General features: G+C 42.4%; 1 protein-coding gene and 3 long non-coding RNA genes across 4 annotated transcripts; all 4 read right to left on the reverse strand.

The window, feature by feature from the left end:
• Window positions 1–362: 362 nt before the first annotated feature.
• On the reverse strand, window positions 363–2,626 carry LOC130376959 (uncharacterized). Its single transcript, XR_008894115.1, has 3 exons — window positions 2,601–2,626; window positions 2,462–2,522; window positions 363–1,040 (listed from the first exon to the last, which is right to left on the reverse strand). It is a non-coding gene; the product is annotated as an uncharacterized LOC130376959 (long non-coding RNA).
• Window positions 2,627–4,314: 1,688 nt separating this feature from the next.
• On the reverse strand, window positions 4,315–5,939 carry LOC130376957 (uncharacterized). The gene is made up of 3 exons (XR_008894113.1): window positions 5,826–5,939; window positions 5,631–5,736; window positions 4,315–4,508 (listed from the first exon to the last, which is right to left on the reverse strand). It is a non-coding gene; the product is annotated as an uncharacterized LOC130376957 (long non-coding RNA).
• Window positions 5,940–10,976: 5,037 nt separating this feature from the next.
• Window positions 10,977–16,762, reverse strand: LOC130377640 (B-cell receptor CD22-like). The gene is made up of 8 exons (XM_056584796.1): window positions 16,720–16,762; window positions 14,091–14,099; window positions 13,561–13,632; window positions 12,599–12,859; window positions 12,074–12,334; window positions 11,543–11,797; window positions 11,323–11,422; window positions 10,977–11,034 (listed from the first exon to the last, which is right to left on the reverse strand). The coding sequence occupies exons 1-8, from the start codon at window positions 16,760–16,762 to the stop codon at window positions 10,977–10,979; spliced, it is 1,059 nt and encodes a 352-aa protein (XP_056440771.1).
• Window positions 16,763–18,386: 1,624 nt separating this feature from the next.
• On the reverse strand, window positions 18,387–19,558 carry LOC130376958 (uncharacterized). The gene is made up of 3 exons (XR_008894114.1): window positions 19,519–19,558; window positions 19,264–19,330; window positions 18,387–18,459 (listed from the first exon to the last, which is right to left on the reverse strand). It is a non-coding gene; the product is annotated as an uncharacterized LOC130376958 (long non-coding RNA).
• Between the last annotated feature and the right edge of the window lie 1,347 nt (window positions 19,559–20,905).

A 20,905-nucleotide genomic window follows, 5' to 3' on the forward strand; every position in this document is an offset into this window, starting at 1 on the left:
AACTACCCACCACTGCCGGAAACCAGGCTCAACGAACAAACGATTCACGAACGACTCCTCCCATAAAAGCAGTGAACATGTAAGACTGCAGTGTTTTATATAAAGTAGACAAGTGTGTTGCAGCTGATCTGAAAGTGTATTCATATGATGCAAGTGTGTATCATTTTGACATCAAAGTGCCATTTTTACAAAGAATTGTTAGGTTTCGATAGCCGAGTTTCAATTTGACATAGATGTGAATGGTTTATTTCCCAGTGTTGTGTCTTATTTGCTTCTGTGTTGAGTTTTGACACAATGAGCCAAATTTTGCAAAATGTGTTCAAGCAATTGAAAACAACTAATCACAGGCCCACATTGTAGGATTCTAAATACTTGCTAAACCTATTGAATACTCATATCTAAACATCTACTTGATGTAGAAGTGCGTGTTACAACTAGACCAACCTCAGGAATCGTGACAATAGCTGGAGTCAACTCATTAAAATAAGTCATTTATTTAAAAAGAGTCTAAATCAAAAACTATCAGAATGAGGAATGACAAACTTTTTTTTGTTAATGTAAGCATCACGTTAGGTTACCTCTCAAAGGTCCAATGAGATTGGTTACTTTCATATTCACGTTATCAATTGATTAATATAGCGCAATAATGGCAATGACCATCACAGGATCACCATATTCAAAAAAATACAATCACTAAAATGCAAAGATCCCATATTAATAATAGAGAAGTTGAAGACAGCATTATACAGCACAGGAACCTAAGCACCTTAGGATGTGCAGCTTCGAGAGGGAATCTGAACTTCAGCAGATCCATTGGGTTGATTAAGTTACAAACATATTGTCTATGTTGACCACAGATTAAAGGACCTCATCCGTTTGGTCTGATTGGACAACGGAGCCAGCCAATCAGTGCGGCAATTCCTGGATGTCTTAGCAAGAGGTGTGGATGATGGCACGGTGATGGCCATCCTGCTCTTCTATTGGTTCTCTCTGTGCTGCAGGAGCCAAGGGATGTTTGCATACACAGGAACATGAAGTAGCTGATGAAAAGTGAAGCCAGAAGAGTACATTTAGAAAACACTTTACTCTTCGTGAATACAGTCCTGGAGGTCATGTGTTTCTGGTTCATCTAGAGACCCTTGGTGGTGACTAGTGGTCCCGTCCCACCATGCAGGCTGCTGGAGGCCTCACTTCAAGTCCATTCTGAAAGGTTTCCTACAACTGTTGAGCTAGAAAGACCCATCTGGTCTTTGAACAACATCTTAATTTACTTCTTTAAAACAAGAAATACATTCATACATATTCTCATTCTGCACACCGGCTGTCATGGTCCGCCCCCTGGTTTTCCCATTCACCTGCCAGCCACTCTGATCTCCCCTAATTAACCCGACCACCTTTACCTGTGCTCCCCCATAACAGTCCTCTCCTTTCACTCAGTCCTTGCCAGATTCTCTCTTGTTTCATTCAGAGCTTTCCCGCAACTCCCGATTGACTTTGTCTACTCCACTCTGCCTGTTAACGAACCCTCGCCTGTCTGACCACCTGCCTGCCGTCCAGTCCCTGTCGGTCTGTCTGCTCCTCTGTCCCCGTCTCCTGATCCACCAGCCTGACTTCCTGTTACCGACCCTTCGCCTGCCTGACCTCCCGCCCGACGTCGAGTCCCTGTCGGTCTGTCTGCTGTCCAGTTCCTGACTCCCGATCTGCTCTTCTGCCCTCCCGTTGCCGACTTCTCGCCTGCTGACCCACCGACGATTCCCTGCCCACCTGTCGGTGACTTACTGTCTGCTCCCTGCCTGCCCGATCCTGGACCAGAATAAATCTTTGAAACTGTTCTACAACTGTGCACTTGGGTTCTGCCAAGCCCCCCCGTTACACCGGCAAAAATCTCACCAGATCCCAGTTTGAAAACAAACAAAAGTTTCTATTCTCAGATTACCATACAGTCTTCCGGTTAAAACATTAGGGGCGCCAAGTTAAGGTATCCTTTACTGTCCCTTTTTGGGGGACATTATTTCTCTGCTTTTAACCCATCAGGGAGCAGGTGAACACATGGGGCACACCAGAATACCGGGACACCCGCAGTGCATCTCCCAGGGAGCAGGTGGGGGTTTCAGGTGCCTTGCTCATGGGCACCTCATCCATGGATGACGACTCCTTTTTATTTTTGCCTACCGGTCGGGATTCGAACCGAGCAGTAAAATTTTAAAAATGTCAAGTTATCTCCAGTTCTGAAATGTCCAAATCGGGCCAGGGTTGAACTTCAGACAGTTCTTTATGAAAACACAGACACTGTGATGTACTGTCTCTCCTAGCGACCGGGCTAGAGCAACAGAGAAGGACTTACTTAGGAAACTAGACGTCTCTTGTGTGGTCTTGTGTTGAGGCCTCCACATGGTGGGGCATTTCCACCGTGCGTCTTAGTAAAGGATGGGTTAGTAATAAAAGGCTTACTTTGTCTTACCTCCTCCACAGTATCTGGCCTTCCTCCCTGTCCACATGCTTTACTGGAGGACCTCTTTCTTCTGGAGAAGAAAACAGAGAGATGAAGAAGTAACAGGAGAGGTGAAGGAATGTGAAACAAGAAAGAGAGAATGTCTCACCTCATCCAGAGGAAGAAGAGGAGGAGTACGGTGGCCAGTAAGGCAACGATGGTTCTCACAGCTACTGTTGTTGTCCATGATGTTGATTTCGATTTCAAACCCTGAATACAAACTACAACATAATTAGGCCAATGTTTAAATGTGTGCCTGTGTCTGTGTTGAAGGTGTGTGTGTGATTTTTAAATGAACAATTACCTTGGATTAACAAAAAGGTAGCATTATGAAGTCCAATTGCATTATGTGCTTGGCAGTAATAGTTTCCTCCATGCTCAGATGTGATATTAGTGATGGTGTAGTTCTGTCCTGATTCTCTCACTGAGTCTTCATGTTCCCTGAACCAGGTGTACTCGGCTGCTGGGTTGGCATCACTGCTGCAGCTCAGAGTCACTGAACTGCCCTCCTCTATTTCACCAGAGGGACTCACGGTCACTGAGGGGGTCTTTGGAGCGTCTGTCAGGAACACAAAATAAAAATATCCATCCTTAAGTTATGAAACTGCAATAATAATAATCATGGATTGAATTCATGTATTGCTTTTCTAGACACTCAAAGACGCTATACAGTGAAGGGGGACCTCAGTAACCACCACCAGTGTGTACAAGTTTAATAAGTGATTCATAGTTGTTTACAGGCAAGCAGTAATACATTAATACCAGCTCTACATTTTAAAGACAAGATATAGAAAAGATGTTAACATATTAGTCCGATATTCAACTCACACTGGACATCCATGATTATCAAGTTAGAGCTCAGATGTCCATATTTGTTCTCTGCTTGACAGCGGTACGTTCCTCTGTCTTCAGGGCAGACTGAGGGGAAGGTATGAGGTTGACTTGGTCCCCAGAGCAGAGGTTGGTTGTTCTTGAACCAGGTGTAGGTAGCTGCTGGGTTGGCATCACTGCTGCAGCTCAGAGTCACTGAACTGCCCTCCTCTATTTCACCAGAGGGAGTCACGGTCACTGAGGGGGTCTTTGGAGCATCTGTTAACACAGTTAGCAATTAATTAATTACATAAAATGCCAGTGGTTTTGGTCCATTCATAGTAAATATTCATGTAGTTCTTTACCTAAAAGCCTAAAAGGTTGTCTGCATCTTCTTATTGTGTCAGTGTACTGTGGACTGGACTTACACACTAAAGGAGAGAGCAAATGTTCATATCCTTCAACAGCACATGAATAGCTGTCTCCAGACTGAATGTAGATCCAGTAGTTCATTCCCTGTAGTACATTCTGTCCATTTCTGAACCAGATGTAGCGAGGGTCATCAGCTAGACCACACATACTGTGACACTCCAGCTTTGCCTTGGTAGGATCGGTAGGGTGAGGAAAGGACACCTTCACCTGGAGGTCTGAGAAGAAGTTACACACAATTATACTCAATAATAAATATAACACACACACACACACACACACACACACACACACACACACACACACACACACACACACACACACACACACACACACACACACACACACACACACACACACACACACACACACACACACACACACACACATTATAGTTTACCTGTTACAGATAACGTCACTCCAGGGTCACCAGTATATTTCCCACCTGGTAGGTTTGTTGTGAACCTAAACTTGTAGACAGCAGAGTCACTCTGTCTCAGGTCTCTGATTCTCAGGGTACATGTTCCATGACATCTGGACCCGGTGCAGCTGACCTCTCCACAGCTGTATACAACCCGACCGGTATAGTCTGTATCGTTTTCCAGATCAACAGGATACTTGTTTCCTTTAGTAAACCACAGTGTTCTGACTGTGTTAGGGCGGTATTGTACTTTGTCAGGGTATTCATAAGTGCAGTTGATGTCAACCATTGCTCCTCTTAAAGCGCATACATTACTAGATGAGTACGTAACTCTCCAGTCATCATTACCCTGAAGCACTGTGAAAAAACAAACACATCTCATTGAGAATGACCAAGACACAGAGGTTCATCTGATGAACAGATCAGAAGATCCATAAAGAGATGGAGGCTGGTGGGTGGAGATGGAAACTACAGATACATGCTGACCACTGAGCTGTGAGAGGAACGTTCCAGAACACCATGTGAAACCAGTGAAGTAGCCAGGGGGGTATAGAGTTCAGACCCCCCCTTAAATGCAAAATGTATTATATTACACTACACTAACTGAATAACATACACTAACAGTTAATGAATAATGGTAGTGTTTAGTCTCTAAAGGCCTCGGCCCTATGGTCTATGTGCTTCTGTTTGAGCAATGCGACTATAAGCTTTGAAATTACTTAGATGTGGAGGCAAGGAATATAGAGTAGATGGGAGGAGGAGAGGAGACAAGGATAGGATTGAAAACAAGGGGTTGAAGTGGGAATAGTGGCAAGGAGACAAGGTAAGGAGGGGAAAAGAGTGGAGACATGGAAAAGAGTGGAGTAGTGACAAGAAGGAGGAGAGGATAGGAGTATAAGAGAGGAGAGCAGGAGAGAGGAGAGAAGACGATGAGAGGAGAGCAGGAGACAGGAGAGAGGAGGGAGGACATGAGATGGCATGCAGTGTCTACCGTATCACTGAATCAGAATTTTAACGTTGCAGAAGATTTCATGCATAAATCATCATTAATAGAATAAATGGGGGAACAATATTAGCTTTTGACAAGTTGTTTTTTAAAAAAGTATGAAAATAACTAAATAAACCCTTCGATGATGTAAATAGTTCAGGATTGACTAGCAACCAGGAAATACCCCACATATCTCAAATGAGTATTGTTATCTTAAAAGCAATACTTTCAATACAAGAGAATACAACTTGCAATGAAGTGGTATTTTCCAAATACTAATGAACCATAACTGTAGTATGTAAAGTGGACCGTTCTCCATTATAGTGCTTTGTTAACCAAACACTGCGTTCTAGAGGGTGATTCTTTAATGTACTATTTACTATTATTCTATCTTCAACATGCTGTGGTTTCACCCTCTCCTTATTCCAGTTGCTTGGTTTTCATGTTATTGAAAATGTTCAACTAAATGTTAACAACATAAATGAACCAACCTGGTACTGACAGAAGGAAAGCTAGAAATCCTCTTGCTGCTGATCTTAAATTCATAGTGAGTCCTTTCTTCTCTCACTATGTTGTTCTGGGGGATTCTTAATCACACTTGCACGTAGAAAATACAATGAAAGTTAATGCAAGGAAAAATCTCTGAATTATATTTGTTATCGATAGAGATAAAAGTTAAAAGTTACTGTAGAGGAGGAAGCTGGTCTGACATCTAGTCTGTGGTTCCAGTTAATGCAGCGAGCTGAACAGAAAACAAACAGCATTGAAAGACTTCCTCCGCTTAACACCTTCACACGCAGCACAATGAACAGAAGCCTGGTAACCACTGGCATATAATCACCTCTAAAACCTTTACAATCTTCTGTCCTTCTCCACCTTACTCACATATGTGCATGCAGGCAGGTGAACACAAATACACACAGATTTACAAGCACACACACAGATATGCAAACACATACACACACACAAACAAGCACACACACACACACACACACACACACACACACACACACACACACACACACACACACACACACACACACACACACACACACACACACACACACACACACACACACACACACACACACACACACACTATAGTGTGTCAACGTTTCCCCTGTGGCTTACCTCTCATGCTATACCGATGTGGGAAAGCACAGCTCTAGAGAGAACATCAAGCACTGTGTTCCCCAGATCACTTTTCTTTGTAAACAATAGTTTTCACATACCTGATTTCCATCATTTGACATTCATAAAGTAAAGCAACCCTTTGTCAAAACCGAAAACACGGAAGATCCAACTAAACTAAATCCGTGGGCTTTCCTCTCACCAGAAGCTGGGTGACCTTCAACACCCTACCAGGACTAGGTCCATACTTTACCACATCAATGCAATTACTCTTGGAGGAGGCAGATTAATAAGGGTTTCTTTACTTTGGCTAACTGGAAAGATGCTGAAAAGATGACCACAGATTGACCAAAACTCCAGAGAGAAGAACACTCATGTGTTCACTAGTGAAATTATGATAAATCAGAACTCTAGAGAGAAGAATGTGTTCACTATGAATTACAGGTTCCTTGGAGACATCATGTAATGGTTCCTAACAAATCCCTTTAAACGTGTTGTCTCTCCAAAACAACCCATTGCAAAGTAAAATGAAAAATGAGATCTCCTTTCTATCACATTAACATGATCTATTTTGCTTTAGTCAAGGCCAAAGAGAGATTTGGTTAACTTTCTCATCCATCTCAATTGTCACTGCTGAGAAATAACCATAGTTCAGTCTCGCAATGATCTTTGTGAGTTCTCTACATTTTATTACAGGTCTTTCATGCCTAGAGTCTCTGACATTTGTCTCAATACAATACCAATATTGCTGGATGCAATGCCTCAATTATACAAATCAAATGTGATGTACCAGATATATGTTTTATATGGTTATCAACTATGAAGAACTTACAGAACCTTTAGTTAATTTCACACAGAATTCATGGTACTTAATGTACCACATGGATCACCATTGAGTACATGCCTAAACCTCTCAAGTGTTTTGGAAATGAGCTGCAACAAAAAGGCCAGGCATAGATGTCATGTTAAAGAAAACAGCTTTGCCCAATACATTCTCAAGGGCAACCACGATTTTGTGGACAGGGGTTTCAAATAGGGGTACAACATGAAAACATGCGCCATATGTTACAGTATTGTGAAGAAAAAATTGCACTTGCAAATACTTTAAATGCCAGGTTTGCACCATATCACTCAGAGGTAAAGAAAAACTCAATCTGTTTTAGAATGAATGCGCTGACCAGCATGTTTTTCCATTGCAGAGGTGTACTCCCTCCCATTAGTGTTCATTTAGTGCTCTCACTCGACAAAGCACTAGCTCTATGTATCTTTGTTTGAATTGTCATAGTTAAAAAAATTCATTGTATAAGATGCTGTGTTCATACATCTACTGATGCCTCTGGACACATCATCAGTGATCTGCCTGGATCATCAGACGTTTCGGGTCTTTTAACATAATACGCCCTCCTCCATGTGACCAAGCCAGGGCTGATCAGACCCCAGCTTGTGTTCAGATGGCTAGCTAGCTACCATGACTCCATGGCTCTCCTCTTTTGAGCCACAGCCATCTTGAGGGCCTCTCTACCGCATCGGTGGTACTGTGGATGGCTCTCTTCATTCTCTCTCCCCCTCGATGCCCAAACAACTGAAGGCTCTGGCCAGGGAACGGGCTGCAGAACCCCTGCATCCAACCTCCTCCGGGAGACACCTTGGTCTCCAACCAGCCTGCTGACAGTCAGAGGGACCTGTCCCGCGTTTTGGATAGCTTCCTCTCAAAAGCTTCTTCCAGGCGGTCTTCACATGGGACGGTCAGCTCCAGCAGCACTTCTTGCTTGCTGGACTCAGACACAAGGACAATGTCTGGTCGCAGGGTGGTGACTGCAATGTGGCCGGCGAAACTTCAGCTAATGTTCAAGATCCACCAAGAGAAGAACCTGATCATGCCTCCAGCGGTACCGTCCATCTCCAAGTGCCCTGGTGCAGCTGCTGAGGATTTGTTCAAGGATTCCTCGCTTAGAACACAACGGGCATGCTGGGGTCTCGGCTAAGCCCCATGTGTGCAGGTTTGTTGGGCTTGGAAGCACATTATATACTGCCTGGATGAGGAATTTAATGCGGTGAGGCTCGGCTCTCCACAGCTCAGCCCAGGTTACTTTCCTATCAACCCCGTTCTCCCATCTTGTCCAAGCTCCCTGTTGCTTCATTCCGTATGTGTTTGTTATTTTCTGTATTTTGTTCTGCTTATTTGACTCTCTGTGCGCTGTGTAATTTATGATTTTATGTAAAGATAATGTCATTATTTCTGTTATACTGTGTTTGTTTATCTGTATAGTTTTCAAGGTAAAGTTGGAGGAAAAGTCTTCAATAAAACAAGTTGCAAGGAAACCAATTGTGTCTGCCCAGTGCTCCTGGTCATCAGGGAGTCTAATAAAAGCCACCTGGGTGGCGTGCACTAACAGACATTGCTTTATACAGTAAATTATTTAATTCTTAATTGGTTCTCATTGATCTCACTTGTGTAGGCTTCTAATATAGCCTCAGTTGAATATTTAAGAGTAATGAATCAGATAAGGAGGAGACATCGGACATACAATAATGAGTTCTCTTGTGGGGCTCATACCTCTCCGATTGGTCTCATGAGAGTCTCAGACTCGTCTCAAGTTCTTCTCTTTACTATAAGACATGAATGACATCAGAGGAAGACAATGTTTAGATCTCCTCGTTTTATACTACTTCTCAAATATTGATATAATAATTCATATCTCATATCAACCTCCTGTGTCTTAAAAAAGTATACTTACTCATCTCTTTTTCATCTTTTTATTGCTCCTCAGGGAATACATTCTGGCTAAGACTATTGAAAACATAAACGTCTACTTAATGTAATGGTGTGGTACGTCTACCTCAGGCAAGTTCATACAAATAAAATATCCCATTTAAAGCACAGAGAAGTAGAAAACAGCATTGTAGGCCTACACAAGACTACCCAACATATCTCCCATTTACAGCCACATATGCCCCAACATCAATTTGAGCCTCACACTCGGTATGGTTGAACATTTCTTTGATATTCATTTGTGGAAAGCTATAGACAGAGGCAATTCTATGCAAAATAATGTTTAAGTGCAGCCAGGAGATGGCTAAGATGGTAAGCTAACCAAGCCAGGCAGATATTGTCCCTTAAAGGGGACATATTATACAACCAGGTGGGAGTGTGATTAGCCTTACAAGCCGTTTCGAAAATCCGCCCCATATGACATCACTAGTGGGCGTGTCCACCTAGATCTGTGCTGGATAGAGCAGTCTAACAGCCTACCCAGTGGACTGAAGTAAACGTTGCTCATCTATCCAACACAGATCTAGATGGACACGCCCACTAGTGATGTCATATGGGGCAGATTTTCAAAACGGCTTGTAAGGCTGATCACACTCACACCTGGTGGTATAATATGTTCCCTTTAAGACCTCCCCTCACAGGTGCAGTACATCCTGGTAACCAGCAGATGGTACCGCTAAGACCTCCCCTCACAGGTGCAGTACATCCTGGTAACCAGCAGGTGGTAGCGATGAAGCAGAGCTATATCCTCAAGAGCAAGAGGCCCTGGATAAAATGTGGCCTCGCTGGGGCCATCACAAGTGGAACAGACACAATCAAGTAAATAAGTCAAATAAATCAGGTAAGGAATGAGCTATAGTGGCAAGTATTCATTCCATGTAATTCATTTCCATAGGACATGCAACCAGCATATTGTCCTGTTAAACTAAATGGATGAGACACTCTACCTAGTACCACTATTTAAATCCTGCTGCCACAACTGTTTCAATATCTGGGGTGTTTTTTGACGGTGCTGTACAACTCTGAAGTTTCTGCCGCCTCTGTCTGGTCACTCTCTCTGAAAAGAAGACAGAACTTCAGTCACCCTGTGAAACAGACCAATTGGGTTGATAAAGTCTGAAAACAAGAGTCTATTTCCTCTTTAGAAATACCAAGAGAAGCTTACCCAGGGACAGCGTTTGGTCTCTTAATGTTGACCACAGAATAAAAGACAGCATCTGCTTGGTCTGATTGGACATTAGGGCCAACCCAACAGCGAGGAACTTCCTGGTTCTCTGAATGAGAGGTATGGATGCTGGCATAGTGATGGTCATCCTGCTCTTCTATTGGTTCTGTCTGTGCTGCAGGAGCCAAGTGATTGGTCAGAGTTGAGACGTTTTCATACAGAGGACCTGGTAGTGGCTATCGGGAGCAAGGACAAAAGAATACATTTAGAAAACAGTTTGCACTTCCTGAAGACAGTCCTGAAGGTCTTGCTTTTCTGGTTCATCTAGAGACCATTGGTGGTGACTAGTGGTCCCATCATGAAGGCTGCTGTAAGCCTCACTCACTTACTGCAAGCTTTTCACCATCTGTTGAGCTCCTAAAACCATTTTTTATCTCTGAACAACATCTTAATTAAAAAAAAAAAAAATAGACGTCTTCCCAGATTCCCCAGTCTTGCCATTCTGCCCACTGGCAGAAATCTCCCCAGATCTCCCCCTGGATCTCACCCTTTAAGCAAACATGACTTTGTAAAGTTGTGACTCTTAAATCCGAGACTGATTGTTCTACTATGTCATGTCCTCGTCAATGAATGTATATTTATGAGCAACACTTTGATGAGTCCAAGACAGCGGACATCAATCTACTACGGATTGATGTGGAAGTGGAGGAACCAGAGACGTCGGAGAACCCGACACAGTCGTTTGAGATTCATAATATGGTCTGGGGATCACTGCCGCGGGGCACCACACGGGTACTGTAATGTACAGTCTCTCGTAGCGATAGGGCTGGGGCAACAGAGATGGACAGTCACTCAGGAAACAACTAGAAGTCTCTTGTGTGGCCACAGGGTCTCGGTGTGGTGTGCTGTGGACTCAGGGTATTTCCATTGTGTGTCTTAGTAAAGGATGGGTTAGTAATAAATGGCCTCCTGTGTCTCACCTCCTCCACAGTATCTGGCCTTCCTCCCTGTCCACATGCTTTACTGGAGGCCCTCTTTCTTCTGTCGAAGAGAACAGAGAGGTGAAGAAGCAACAGGACAAATGAAGGAATGTGAAACGAGGAAGATATCTTACCTCATCCAGAGGAAGACGAGGAGGAGTACGGTGGCCAGTAGGACAGCAATGGTTGTTACAGCTACCATTGCTCGATGAGAAGATGATGATGATGATGTCACTGGAACATAGTCAGTTGATTTCAAACACCGATGGCAAAATGCAACATAAATAGGCAAATGTTTAACTGTGGGCCTCAGACTATTTAAAAGGTGTGTGTTTCTTTTAATTTAGAGATTACCTTGGATTAACAAAAAGGCAGCATTATGAAGTCCGATTGCATTATGGGCTTGGCAGTAATAGTTTCCTCCATGCTCAGATGTGATATTAGTGATGGTGTAGTTCTGTCCTGATTCTTTCACTGAGTCTTGATGTTCCCTGAACCAGGTGTAGGTAGCTGCTGGGTTGGCATCACTGCTGCAGCTCAGAGTCACTGAACTGCCCTCCTCTATTTCACCAGAGGGACTCACGGTCACTGAGGGGGTCTTTGGAGCGTCTGTTAACAATAACAATATCCATCCTTAAGTTATGAAACTGCAATAACAATAATCATGGATTGAATTGATATAGTGCTTTTTTAGACACTCAAAGATGCTTTACAGGGAAGGGGGACCTCACTAACCACCACCAGTGTGTAGCACCCACTTTGGTATACTAGTATAAGAAGTGAGTCAATGTTGTTTACAGGCAAGCAGTAATACATGAATACCAGCTCTACATTTTAAAGACAAGATATAGAAATTATGTTAACATATTAGTCCGATATTCTCACATTGGACATCCATGAATAGCAAGTTCGAGCTCAGTTGTCCATATTTGTTCTCTGCGTGACAGCGGTACGTTCCTCTGTCTTCAGGGCGGACTGAGGGGAAGGAATGAGGTTGACTTGGTCCCCAGAGCAGCGGTTGGTTGTTCTTGAACCAGGTGTACTCAGCTGCTGGGTTGGCATCACTGCTGCAGCTCAGAATCACTGAACTGCCCTCCTCTATTTCATCAGAGGGACTCACGGTCACTGAGGGGGTCTTTGGAGCGTCTGTCAGGAACACCAAATAACAATATCTATCCTTAAGTTATGAAACTGCAATAATAATAATCATGGATTGAATTCATGTAGTGCTTTTCTAGACACTCAAAGACGTGATACAGTGAAGGGGGACCTCACTAACCACCGCCGGTGTGTACAAGTTATAAGTGATTCATAGTAGTTTACAGGAAAGCAGTAATACAATACCAGCTCTACATTTTAAAGACAAGATATAGAAAAGATGTTAACATATTAGTCCGATATTCAACTCACACTGCACATCCATGAATATCGAGTTCGAGCTTAGTTGTCCATATTTGTTCTCTGCGTGACAGCGGTACGTTCCTCTGTCTTCAGAGCGGACTGAGGGGAAGGAATGAGGTTGACTTGGTTCCCAGAGCAGAGGTTGGTTGTTCTTAAACCAGGTGTACTCAGCTGCTGGGTTGGCATCACTGCTGCAGCTCAGAGTCACTGAACTGCCCTCCTTTATTTCAACAGAGGGACTTGATAACGCAGATGTGTGTTTAGGACCATCTGGAGACACATAGAAACATGTAAAAATAGCATGTACATTTAAATTCATGACAGTATTAAAGAAAATGAAAATCCCATGGTGGCAAAGTTTGGGTTCATAATTAATGTTGAAGTTTTGGATTGTGTTTACTCACATTTTACGTCAATAGAGATAGAGAACGATCTATCCCCTAGCTTATTCTGAGTGTCACAGCGAAATTTTCCAGAATCTGAAGATAGGATCTGACTAAAGATGAGCTGTTGTCCCTGGTTCATGTAACTGGAGGAACCATCTCTATTAACCCTGAACCAGGTGTACTTAGCAGCTGGGTTGGCATCACTGCTGCAGCTCAGAGTCACTGAACTGCCCTCCTCTATTTCACCAGAGGGACTCACGGTCACTGAGGGGGTCTTTGGAGCATCTGTTAACAGTTAGCATTTAATTAATTACATAAAATGCCGGTGGTTTTGGTCCATTCATAGTAAATATTCATGTAGTACTTTACCCTAAAAGCCTAAAAGGTTGTCTGCATCTGGTATCATGTCAGTGTACTGTGGAGTGGACTTACACACTAAAGGTGAGCGGAGACTTTCGTATCCTTCAACAGCACATGAATAGCTGTATCCATACTGAATGAAGATCCAGTAGTTAATTCCCTGTAGTACATTCTGTCCATTTCTGAACCAGATGTAGCGAGGGTCACCAGCTAGATCACACATACTGTGACACTCCAGCTTTGCCACGGTAGGACTGGTAGGGTGAGGAAAGGACACCTTCACCTGGAGGTCTGGGTCTGAGAACAATTTAAACACAATTATACTCAATAATAAATATAACACACGCACACGCACACACACACACACACACACCATAGTTTACCTGTTACAGATAACGTCACCCCAGGGTCACCAGTATATTCCCCACCTGGTAGGTTTGTTGTGAACCTAAACTTGTAGACAGCAGAGTCACTCTGTCTCAGGTCTTTGATTCTCAGGGTACATGTTCCATGACATCTGGACCCGGTACAGCTGACCTCTCTACAGCTGGATTCAACACGACATGTATGCTCTGTATCGTGTTCCAGAACAACAGGCTGATAGTTGGATGCTTTAGTGAACCACAGTGGGTTGACTCTGGTAGGGCGGTACTGTACGTTGTCAGGGTATTCATAAATGCAGCTGAAGTCAACCGTTGCTCCTCTTAAAGCACAGACATTACTAGATGAGTAAGTAACTGTCCAGTCACCATTACCCTGAAGCACTGTGAAAAAGGAAACACATCTCATTGAGAATGAACAAGACACAGAGGTTCACCTGATGAACAGACCAGAAGATACATAAAGAGATGGAGGCTGGTGGGTGGAGATGGAAACTACAGATACATGCTGACCACTGAGCTGTGAGAGGAGCGTTCCAGAACATCATGTGACACCAGTGAAGTAGCCAGGGGGGTATAGAGTTCAGACCCCCCCTTAAATGCAAAATGTATTATACATATTATACTACACTAACTGAATAACATACACTAGCAGTTAATGAATCATGGTAGTGTTTAGTCTCTAAAGGCCCCGGCCCTTTAGTCTATGTGCTGCTGTTTGAGCAATGCGACTACAAGCTTTGAAATTACTTAGATGTGGAGGCAAGGAATATAGAGTAGATGAGGGGAGGAGAGGAGACAAGTTGAGGACAAGGAGTTGAAGTGGGAATGTGGGCAAGGAGACAAGGTAAGGAGAGGAAAAGAGTGGAGTAGAGACAAGAAGGAGGAGATGAGAGGAGAATAAGAGAGGAGAGAAGGAGAGGAGAGAGAGGACATGAGATGGCATGCAGTGTCTACCATGTACTATGTGTCAATCAGAAATGTAACGCTGCAGAAGATTTCATGTCTCAATCATCATTAATAGAATAAATGGGGGAACAACGGTAGCTTTTGACATGTATGTTTTTTCCAAAAGTATGAAAGAAACTAAATAAACCCTTCGATGATGTATATAGTTTATTGTCTAGCAACCAGGAAATACCCAACAGATCTGCAATGAGTATTGTTATCCTACAACCAATATTATCACTACAAGTGGCTGTATACAACTTGCAGTGAAGTGGTATTTTCCAAGTACTAATGAACCATAACTGAACTATGTAATGTGGACCGTTCTCCATTATAGTGCTTTGTAAACCAAAATCAGCATTCTAGAGGGTGATTCTTTAATGTTCTATTTACTATAATTCTATCTTCAATATGCTGGGGTTTCACCCTCTCCTCGTTCCAGTTGCTTGGTTGTCATGTTATTGAAACAGTTCAACTAAATGTTAACAACAAAAATTAACCAACCTGGTACTGACAGAAGGAAAAATAGAAATCCTCTTGCTGCTGATCTTAAATTCATAGTGAGTCCTCTCTTCTCTCACTCTGTTGTTCTGGGGGAATCTTAATCACACTTGCACGTAGAAAATACAATGAAAGTAATTGCAAGGAAAAATCTCTGAATTATATTTGTTATCAATAGAGATAAAAGTTAAAAGTTACTGTAGAGGAGGATGCTGGTCTGACATCTAGTCTGCGGTCCCAGTTCATGCAGTGAGCTGAACAGAAACCAAAACAGCATTGAAAGACTTCCTCCGCTTAACACCTTCACACGCAGCACAATGAACAGAAGCCTGGTAACTACTGCCATATAATCACCTCTAGACTTTTAGAATCTTGGTCCTTCTCCACCTTGCTCACATATGTGCATGCAGGCAGGTGAACACACATACACGTATACACACAGATTTACAAACACACACAGATATGCAAGCACAAACACACGCACACAAACACGTGAATCACAGTGTTTTGTGGTTTCCCCTTAAGACTAGTCTGGTTATTTGTGAGTCTTGATTCTAACAGGGTTGCTATCCCAAGGATATGGGGCAGCACAATTCTAGAGAATACTCATGTGTTCGCCTTTAAAGTGATGATTTATTTTTTAAATAATAGTTTCTCCTTTTTTTTCCCACATTGAAAATTTCTATCATCAGACAATCATACAGTAAAGCATCCCCAATATCCTCCCTCCCTCCCTTCTTACCTCTCTCTCCCTCCACATTCTTCAATATAAAAAAAATGAATTGGTGGCGAATCTAAAATGAGCATCTATGATTTTGGAGTGTAGGAGCTCTATAAGCGCCTGTGGGTCAAGCTAGCCAGCCAGCCGGCCGATAACACTTCCAGACCTCTCTCCAACCTCTCTGAGCAGACGCCGGGCGACGATGGAGAGGAATAGCACGCCAACAACTGTATGAAATGTAATCTAATGAATAAACAGGAGCAGTATGTAAGTAGTATTTTTTCTTTTAAATAGACGTTACATATTATTATTTTTAACGGCAGCAAACAATCATCCAGCGTATTGTCCTGTTTCAACTGAATGAATGAGACACTATTTTTAATCCCACTATTTAAACCCTGCTGCCGCTACTGGTTCACACACTGGGGTGTTTGTTTGACGGCGCTTACAACTCTGAGGTTCCTCCCATCTCCATCTGGTCCTGGTCCCTGAAAGAAGACAGAGGAGATATGAACTTCAGTCCCCCTGTAAAGCAGATCCATTGGGTTGATTAAGTCTCAAAACTGTCTATTTTCACCACGGAGCAAAGGACCTCATCTGTGTGGTCTGATTGGACACGGGAGCCAACCCAACAGCCACAGCGCTTCAGTCACTTCCTGATATTCTGAGAGAGAGGTGTGGCTGCTGGCATAGTGATGGCCATCCTGCTCTTCTATTGGTCCTTTCCGCGCTGCAGGAGCCACCTCATTAGTCAAAGCTGAGACGTTTACATACACAGGAACAGGAAGCTGATAGGGAGTGAGGACAGAAGAGTACATTTAGAAAACACTTTACACTTCCTGAAGACAGTCCTGAAGGTCATGTGTTTCTGGTTCATCTAGAGACCCTTGGTGGTGACTAGTGGTCCCAGCATGCAGGCAGCTGGAGGCCTCACTTCAAGTCCTTCCTGCAAGGTCTATCTTTCAACACCATCTTCATCCCATCGCCTCATCCTGTTCACTGGCAGAAGCCTCATCAGATTCCAAGTTCTTCCTCAAGATGTCACAGTAGTTCTCACACTAGATTTCACCCTAGACCTCAGCCTAGAACTCACCCTAGATCTCACACTAGATCTCACCCTTATAGCAAACATCCCTTTGCAAGTCGTGACTCTTAAATCCTAGACTATAATAATGAATTCCACTGAGGTTTATCAGTGGAAAAGCGCAGATGACCTGACCATGTTGCTGATGCACCATGGCAATGTGGCACAGCAAGTAACCAGGAGCTGTTCTATTAATAACATCATACATATGGTTTAGCTTCAGCTGGTTCACATGATGCCCCTGGAGGAGACTGGCATGTTTAAACTCCTGGGGTCCTATAAGGGTTCTTGGGGAGGCATTTAAGACGTATCTGATTGCATTGTTTAGTATTAACTGCAATCTATTTTTTTGCTTTTTGTGATAAACCAGTGTACCATACTTAATCATAATGGCAATGAATAAAGGCTATAAGCAACAGTTTTTTAACTCTGAAATTAAATTATTTAGAGTGGTAGCAGAAGAATGGTAACCAGGTCACCAGATATAATTTGTTTATTGTCGCTCCAAGATAAGGGACATTAGGTTTGGATGTGATGTTACTTCTTCCAGGATCTTACTCTTACAAGTTCCTTGAACTTGTGCTTCAGGCCAAACTAAATGGATTCTGTTGTACCCAGATGTAGAGACAGCTGTAGAGGCCAGTTCATTCTCTAATGCGTCCTACTGATTTCTCACCTGTTACCAGTAAGGCTTCCGCATAAAGAAGCAACTTGACCTCAACTGCCCCTATCATAACATTGATATGAATCACATATGAAACAGGGCCAAGGATTTATCCCTGGGGGATCCCACAAGTCAACTCTTTGGCCATTGATACGTTCTCTCTGACCTGGCCCACCATTATCTATCCGTCAAACAACATTTAAACCTCTCTATTGATGTGTCCCTTTGCCCTGAACATTATAAGTTAAAGTCCTGATGTGTACTGAATGAAAAGCCTTGAGTTCATGAACAGGACCTTTCCAGTGTAATTGTCACTAATGTTTACCATCTTTATATCATAATAAACAAGGTAATTGTCAATGACAACGGATTGACCATTACAAGGCTAACTACAAGAGAGCTTGTTGGTGTTTTCACATGTGTTTAAAAATCGCCAAGTAAGATACACTTTCCTGGTCTGTAAAAACATTATGACTGTAACATCAGTTTCTGTTTGGGAAATCAATAGGACACTCGTACTAAAAGGGAGGTTGTTCTAGGCAGTCAAATGTCAACATAAGTTATCTCCAATGTTTGGAATGTTCTAAATCTAGACACTGGGATGTACAGTCTCTCCTAGCTACTGGTCTAGAGCAACAGAGAAGGACAGTTACTAAGGAAACGATTAGAAGTCTCTGTTGTGGTCTTGTGTTTTGGCCTCAGGGCATTTCCACCGTGTGTCTTAGTAAAGGATGGGTTAGTAATAAATGGCTTCCTGTGTCTTACCTCCAACACGGTGACTGGCCTTCCTCCCTGTCACCATGCTTTGCTGGAGGCCCTCGTTCTTCTGGAGAAGAAAAGGGAAGGATGAAGAAGCAACAGGAGAAGTGAAGGAATGGAAAACAAGAAAGAGACAATATATCACCTCATCCAGAGGAGGACGAGGAGAAGTTCAGTGGCCAGTAGGACAACGATTATTCTTACAGCTACTGATGTTGTCAAAGGTTACAAGAGAGTGGAGACGAGGAGGAGCAGAGGTAAGGAGACAAATAGAGGAGAGCAGATAAGGAAACGAGAGGGGGCCAGAAGAGGGCGAGGAGAGCTGGAGAGAGGAAGGAGAGAAGGAGAGAGGTAGGAAGTGACTACCATATCACTGAATCAGAATTCCAACATAGCAGCAAAATATTGATGTGTCATGTCTAAATCATCATTCTTTGAATAAATAGACATTTCGATTTTAACATCTTTTTTTCTCAAAATGTCTTAAACTGACTTAATTAACTCTCCGATGATGTAAATAGTGGAGGTTTTCCTAGCAAACAGGAATTGCCCAACATAGCTCAATGCAAACACATATTCTTTCAAATAGGGTACTTTGATCCAAAACAAACACAGTATTCATTCATTCTACAAGAGGCTCTACAAAACTTGCAGTGAAGGGAGATTTTCCAATGACTAATGAACCATAATTGAAAAATACAAAGTGGACCGTTCTCTATTATAGTGGTCTGTTTAAAAAAAAACAGCGTTCTAGAGGTTGATTCTTCTATCTTCAACATGCTGAGGTATCACCCTCCTCGTTCCAGTCGCTTGGTTGTCATGTTATTGAAACTAAATGTTCACAATGTAAATGAACCAACCTGGTACTGACCGAAGGAAAGCTAGAAATCCTCTTGCTGCTAATCTTGAATTCATAGTGAGTCCTCTCCTCTTTCACTCTGTGGTTCTTGGAGATATTTAAACACACTTGCAAGTAAATAATACAAGTAGAAGTTCATACATGGAGAAATAAATCAGTTTTAAATTTACAACAGTGTTTTTGCAGTAATTTTTATTACAATATATCCCCCTATGAATTTTGTTTGTAAAGCATTTAAACAAAGGTTAAGAAAATCCAACCTCTTACAGTAGAAGTTGAAGCTGGTCTGCCATCTGGTCTGTGGTTCAAGTTCATCGTGCACTTTTGTTAATTTGACCAAAATAAAACAAAAATGACTTCCTCTAATGCAGCAGAGTTAACCTGAAGCCTGGTCACTGCCTGGAACAAATTATCACCTTTTAGACCATAACAAACGGTTCTTAGTTCCATCATGTTTTATCTTTTGTGATATTTATGTGACACACACACACACACACACACACACACACACACACACACACACACACACACACACACACACACACACACACACACACACACACACACACACACACACACACACACACACACACACACAGCTCTAGAGAGAAGAATGTGTTCACTATGAATTACAGGTTCCTTGGAGACATCATGTGATGGTTCCTAACAAATCCCTTTAAACGTGTTGTCTCTCCAAAACAACCCATTGCAAAGTAAATTGAAAGATGAGATCTCCTTTCTATCACATTTACATGATCTATTTTGTCTTAGTCAAGGCCAAAGAGAGATTTGGTTAACTTTCTCATCCATCTCAATTGTCATTGCTGAGAAATAACCATAGTTCAGTCTCGCAATGATCTTTGTGAGTTCTCTACATTTTATTACAGGTATTTCATGCCTAGAGTCTCTCAAATTTGTCTCAATACAATACCAATATTGCTGGATGCAATGCCTCAATTATACAAATCAAATGTGATGAACCAGATATATGTTTTATATGGTTATCAACTATGAACAACTTACAGAATCTTTAGTTAATTTCACACAGAATTCATGTAACTTAATGTACCACATGGATCACCATAGAGTACATGCCTAAAACCTCTGAAGTGTTTTGGAAATGAGCTGCAACAAAAAGGCCAGGCATAGATGTCATGTTAAAGAAAACAACTTTGCCCCATACATTCTCAAGGGCAACCACGATTTTGTGGACAGAGTTTCAAATAGTGGCACAACATGAAAACATGTGCCATATGTTACAGTATTGTGAAGAAAACATTTGACTTGCAAATACATTAAATGCCAGGTTTGCACCATATTACTCAGAGGTAAAGAAAAACTCAATCTGTTTTAGAATGAATGCGCTGACCAGCATGTTTTTCCATTGCAGAGGTGTACTCCCTCCCATTAGAGTTAATTTAGTGCTGTCATTAAGTTTGTTCTGGACAAAGCACTAGATCTATGTATCTTTGTTTTAATTGTCATAGTTAAAAAAATTCATTTTATAAGATGCTGGGTACATACATCTACTGATGCCTCTGGACGCAGTGATCTGCCTGGATCATCAGACGTTTCGGGTCTTTTAACATAATACGCCCTCCTCCATGTGATCAATCCAGGGCTGATCAGACTCCAGCTTGTGTTCAGATGGCTA

The sequence above is a fragment of the Gadus chalcogrammus genome, chromosome 23 (genome assembly GCF_026213295.1).
Source record: "Gadus chalcogrammus isolate NIFS_2021 chromosome 23, NIFS_Gcha_1.0, whole genome shotgun sequence".
Classification (NCBI taxonomy): Eukaryota; Metazoa; Chordata; class Actinopteri; order Gadiformes; family Gadidae; genus Gadus; species Gadus chalcogrammus.

Coding starts and splice junctions, on each gene's coding strand:
- LOC130377640 (XM_056584796.1), bottom strand. CDS start 16,762: ATGAACCAGAAACACATGACCTTCAGGACTGTCTTCAGGAAGT. Junction 12,335..12,598: donor GATATTCATGGATGTGCAGT/GTGAGTTGAATA, acceptor TGTTCCTGACAG/ACGCTCCAAAGACCCCCTCA. Junction 11,798..12,073: donor GCTATTCATGGATGTCCAAT/GTGAGAATATCG, acceptor TATTGTTAACAG/ACGCTCCAAAGACCCCCTCA.